This window comes from Echinops telfairi, unplaced genomic scaffold, assembly GCF_000313985.2.
Source record: "Echinops telfairi isolate 266 unplaced genomic scaffold, ASM31398v2 ScPeMD7_443;HRSCAF=831, whole genome shotgun sequence".
NCBI lineage: Eukaryota > Metazoa > Chordata > Mammalia > Afrosoricida > Tenrecidae > Echinops > Echinops telfairi.
The window spans coordinates 75406026-75411852 of NW_022104341.1; the positions used below are offsets into that span (position 1 = coordinate 75406026).

The 5827-nt window shown below is 50.4% G+C and overlaps 1 protein-coding gene across 1 annotated transcript in view; it reads right to left on the reverse strand.

Moving 5' to 3' along the window:
* Positions 1 to 1310, reverse strand: part of PRPF38A (pre-mRNA processing factor 38A) — a 27441-nt gene extending 26131 nt beyond the window's left edge. The window contains exon 1 of the mRNA XM_004699423.2: positions 1033 to 1310. Within this exon, the coding sequence (XP_004699480.1) occupies positions 1033 to 1162 (130 nt within the window). The 5' untranslated portion in view covers positions 1163 to 1310. The remainder of the gene's footprint in view (positions 1 to 1032) is intronic.
* Between the last annotated feature and the right edge of the window lie 4517 nt (positions 1311 to 5827).

Consider the following 5827-nt stretch of genomic DNA (forward strand, 5'->3'; position numbering starts at 1 on the left):
CCCCCTGGGCTGTAATGATAAGATACGGGAGTTTCAGCCTGGTCTCAGAAATGGATAATGGTATGATTAACCACAAGGGCAGAGGTTCAAACCCACAGCTGCTCCTGAGAAGAAGGGTGGGTGATTTACCTACTTAGCTTCCCCTTAAGTCAGCATGACAGTGGATTTGGGTTTGTTTTTTCCGTTTTGTTAGGTAAATGCCAGTGGAGAGCCTTGTTGGCCAAGCCCCTTGGCAAATAGTAGGGGGAGGAGCCCTGGTGGTGTAGTGGGATATGCTTCCAGCTGCTGGTCCATAGTTCCAAACCACCAGCCGCTCCACTGGAGAAAGACGAGGCTTTCTACTCCCATCAAGGACACTGAGTCAACGACTCGCTGGAAGCGAGTTTAAGTTTTTTGTTTTAGGTGTATGAATCCCCCCAATTTGAATGTAAAGTTTTGTGTGAATTATATGGGTTCTGCAACATTCATACACATGCACAACGCACAGAGAGATAGATACGGTCTCTCACAGGGGCAGTTTTACTCTGTCCTATAGGGTCAGTCTGTGTGTGTGTGTGTGTGTGTGTGTGTGTGTGTGTCTGTCTGTCTCACAAGGGTCGCTATGAGTCAGCATTGACTCGGTATCGGTGATGTGTGTGCCTCTCAACAGAGAATCTATGCTAAAAGACTTTTCAGTCTAACTTCTTAAGCAACACCTCGTTAACGCTAAAAAGGGAGGTTACCGGTGACTTCACAGCGACCGCAGTCATTTTCTCTAAGGAACCACCGCTGCCCGCCTAACAGACTTGGTGGTGGTGGTGGTGGTGGTGGTGGTGGGTGCCTTCGCGTCTATGTTGATTCAAGGCGACCCTACAGGGCAAAGTGCAGCTGCCGCGTGGGCGGAAATCTTTACGGGAGCAAATCGCCAGGTCCTTTCTTCCGTGGAGCCGCTGAGGGGTTCCAGCCACGCACGCATCAACTCCTCCCACCACACTCGGCCGTCCAGCGCCCCGTCGGTCGGAGCCGGGCGGAGGCGCCGGCGCGTCCGCTCACCTGTAAGCCCAAAGCATTCCTCCTTCCAGTACTTGGACTCGTAGATGCGCGTCCGAATGATCTTCTCCACCAGATACTGCGGGTTGGTGCCGTGGATGCTGTGGGCATCCTTCACCGTACGGTTCGCCATCTTGGGAAGCCTCCGGCTCTAGACCCGTCGGGTCCTTCGTGCGTCACATCCAGGTGGAAAACAACACGAAACGAAACAAAGCCCCAAAACACACACTCGGAAGCGATCGAACAAGGTGGAGGAAGTCTCACTAAGCCGCCGAGTCGACCATTTTGAACCCGGAAATGCGTCACGGAAGGGACTTCCGGCCGCGCACGGTCACGCCGCCCGAATCGCTGAAGGCCGCTGCTTGTTTCGCCTGCGTAATGCGTCGCGTCCCCGGGGGTGGGGCGAGCGATCTGATTGGTGGTTCACGCGGTGACAGCCTGTGGGCGGTGCTACGCTGTTTGGCGCGAAATTTTCTTTTCTCCCCCACTCCTTGCCTTCTGACTGGCGCTTCCTTCCTGTAAGAGGAGGGCGTCTCGGTGGAGCGAGTTCGAATTGCTGCAGTTTCGGGACCTGCGGCCGCGAGGCGGTGTTGGAATTGGGAACCGAGGGCTGACGCCCAGCCTGCGGAAGCGCCAGTCGCCGGTAAGTCCGCGGGCAGGCGGCTGACCGAGGGAGAACCTGTGGGTGCTGGTCTGTAGGCTCCCAGGCTCGGCTTCGCTCCGCTCCGCAGTTACCGCGCGTTGCCTCAAGCCTGGAGCGCTGGTCGCGTGGTGGTTACACGTGGGCAGCAGTGCGAAGCCCCCGACTGCTCCGCAGGAAGAGGACAGGAGTTCGACTCTAGTGAAGGGAGTCTCGGAAACTCACGGGAGCAGTTCCACTGTCCTCGACGGTCGCCGTGAGTCGGCATCGACTCGATGGCAGGACTTTGGTTTCAAACCGGCAAGAAGGGTTCAGTTTCCCAGTTTCTAAGATGCTGCTACCAAGACCTCCCTCTGGGGAATCCGCAAGCCAATGGCAGCGGGGTCCTTCCTGAAGGATCGCATCCATCCCTGCCCCCTGCCTCGTCCTTGCAATGAAGGCATTTGCATCTGCTTCCTCCTGTGAGCAGGGAAGTTGGAACAGCATCAACTCACCCCATTCTAGTTTGCCTTTGGTGGCTAAGCGGCCAGGTTCCTCGCCAGGACTTTCAATAGATGGGCTGCCTTTTTTTTTTAATCACTTTATTGGGAGCTCATAAAACTCTTAATCACAATCCATACACACATCAACTGTGTAAAGGACATTTGTACATTCATTGCCTTCATCATTCTCAAAACATTTGCTCTCCACGTAAGCCCCTGGCATCAGGTCCTCATTTTTCCGCTCCCCCCTCCCTCATTAACCCTTGATAATTTATAAATTATTATTTTGTCATATCTTACACTGTCTGACATCTCCCTTCACCCTCTTTTCTGTTCGTCCCCCAGGGAGGAGGATATACGTAGGTCCGTGTTCCCTCTTTCCAACCCACCTTCCCTCTACGCTCCCAGTATCACCACTCACACCACTGGTCCTGAAGGGATCATCCACCCTGGATTCCCTATGTTTCCAGTTCCTATCTGTACCAGTGTACACACTCTGGACTAGCCAGACTTGCAAGGTAGAATTGGGATCATGATAGTGGGTGGGGGAGGAAGCATTTCGGAACTAGAAGAAAGTTGTATGTTTCATCGTAGCTACACTGCACCCTGACTGGCTCGTCTCCTCCCCGCAACCCTTCCGTACGGAGATGTCCAATTGCCTACAGATGGGCTTTGGGTCTCCATTCTGCACTCCCCCTCATTCACAATGATATGATTTTTTGTTCTGATGATGCCTGATAACTGATCCTATTGACACCTTGTGATCACACAGGCTGGTGTGCTTCTTCCATGTGGGCTTTGTTGCTTCCCTGCAGATGGCCGCTTGTTTATCTTCAAGCCTCTAAGACCTCAGACGCTGTATCTTTTGATAGCCAGGCTCCTAGATGGGCTGCCTTTAACTGCTAGGTTCCCAGCCACATCCCCTCCCCCACCCCCAGGAGAGAAAACACTTGTCATCCCCCCCACACCCCTGTTTTTTTTCCCCCCTGGGCTGTAATGATAAGATACGGGAGTTTCAGCCTGGTCTCAGAAATGGATAATGGTATGATTAACCACAAGGGCAGAGGTTCAAACCCACAGCTGCTCCTGAGAAGAAGGGTGGGTGATTTACCTACTTAGCTTCCCCTTAAGTCAGCATGACAGTGGATTTGGGTTTGTTTTTTCCGTTTTGTTAGGTAAATGCCAGTGGAGAGCCTTGTTGGCCAAGCCCCTTGGCAAATAGTAGGGGGAGGAGCCCTGGTGGTGTAGTGGGATATGCTTCCAGCTGCTGGTCCATAGTTCCAAACCACCAGCCGCTCCACTGGAGAAAGACGAGGCTTTCTACTCCCATCAAGGACACTGAGTCAACGACTCGCTGGAAGCGAGTTTAAGTTTTTTGTTTTAGGTGTATGAATCCCCCCAATTTGAATGTAAAGTTTTGTGTGAATTATATGGGTTCTGCAACATTCATACACATGCACAACGCACAGAGAGATAGATACGGTCTCTCACAGGGGCAGTTTTACTCTGTCCTATAGGGTCAGTCTGTGTGTGTGTGTGTGTGTGTGTCTGTCTGTCTCACAAGGGTCGCTATGAGTCAGCATTGACTCGGTATCGGTGATGTGTGTGCCTCTCACATATCATTGCCTCCTACAAATAACTGCAGAGGCACGAGGGAGTGAATTTTACCTTTATGCATTTTCCTCACTTAATCCTCAACAATCCTCCAATAGTTCCCGCCACCCAATTGGTGTTTAATATATTATCCCCCTTTTGCAGGTACGGAAATTGAGATTTTGCTGCCCTCTTGGTGGCTTGGGCAACGTAACCTAATATAGCAAGCACACCAGGAGTAAGCGCTCTCAGCCAGGCCTTCGTGCCAGTTCCACTGTCCGGCGAAGTGGTTGGGAGCACAGACACTGGACTCTGGCGTTAGCATCCTGTGTAACATTGGATGGGATCATGGGACCTTTCATTCAGCAAACATTGAGAGCATCTGCTGTGTATACCTGCATTGTTCCAGGATTACTGTGAGGTCATGAGATAGGAAAGAATTTGGCCCGGCTTTCTGCAGAATTGGCTCAGTAAAGAGAACGATGAGACTGTCTGCCACTGTAAAGATTTACAGCCTCGGAAATCTGAGGGAGCATTTCTATAGGGTCCTAGGACAGTGAGTTTCTTTGGAGTTTATTATTGTTTTTAACGGCACCTCAGTTAGCTGCCTCTTGGGTGTGGCCTCTGGGCTGGGTGGTCTGTATCTTCCAGATTTCCAGTTTCTGTGACACTCAGAGCCTGTTGGTGGGTGTCTACGAGAAGCCAGCACCTTTGCCGGGCCCAGAGTCAGGCTGCCTTCCCACCCCAGCCACCAGGGGCACCCCTCTGCTGGAGGTGGATGTGATGAAGTGGTGGCCTGGTAAGAGGGGGTAGGAGAGACTCAGATTTTCTTATGCTGCTGCTTTAGAAGAATGCTTGATGTTTTTGAGCTGTTCGTACCTCAGGAAGTATACAGAGCATAATGATTTTCCTCACAGAAAATACACATGGAATATATATATACTATACCCATGGAAACAATATCCAGACTGCAAAGCAAGCATTACTTGCACATTCCAGAAGCCATGCTCCTTTCCCTTAGCTAGACTGCCCACCCTTCTGATGTCTAACACCACGGATTACTTTTGCTTGCTTTTGAACATGATGTAAGTAGAAGGAATAGAGTTCCCAATCTTTGGGTGTCTTATTTCTTGAGCTCAACTTCAGCTTGTGAGGTTGCTCCCACGTTTTTGCAGGTAATTGTGGTTGATTCAAATTTTCTAGCCATGGTGCTGCCAGGGACATTCCTGGTCATGCCTTTTGATGCTATGCATGTGTTTCTGTGGAGCACATTCCTTGTGCTGGAGTGGCCGAGTCCTACGGGATGCAGATGATCAGCGTTAGCAGGTACTGCCAATTTTCCTAAGGGGTTGTATTAACATGCACTTCTTCCAGCAGTGTATGGGAGTTCTGCTTACTCTACATTCAGCCCTCTTGATGATTTAAAAAACCATTTCATTCATTCTATTTTTGACATATTAAGTGCTAAGTCCGATCTGGGAGCCCTGGAAATCATTAGGAATAAATCAACAAGGTCCCTCCCTGCCCTTTTAGAAGTTACATTCTAATGTGGGAAGAAAATACCATAATGATTATTGCCTTGATAAAAAGTGAAATAAAAGTAGTGTGATGGGACATGATCTGCGGGGATCCTGAAGAGGGGCAACTTCCCATTGGGTGTCACTGAAGACTTCTTGAGTGAAACATAACCTTCCTCTAGTTCTTTAATGCTCCCCCCCACATACACTACCATGACCCCAACTCTATCTTACCAATCTGACTAGACCAGAACATGTACACTGGTTCAGATAAGAGCTCTCAACACAGGTAATCCAGAACAGATAAACCCCTCAGAACCAATAAGGGGAGCATTGATACTATGAGGGTAAGGTAGCGGTGGGAGAGTAAGGCAGAACCGATCACAATGATCAACATATGGCCCCCATCCCAGGGGGACAGACAGCAGAAAAGTGGGTGAATTGAGACAGCAGTCAGTGTAAGACATTGAAAAAGAAAACAGAATAATTTACAAATTATCAAGGAGGCATGGAGGCGGGAAAGTGGGGGAGGAAGGGGGTGGAAATGAGGAGCTGATGCCAGGGGC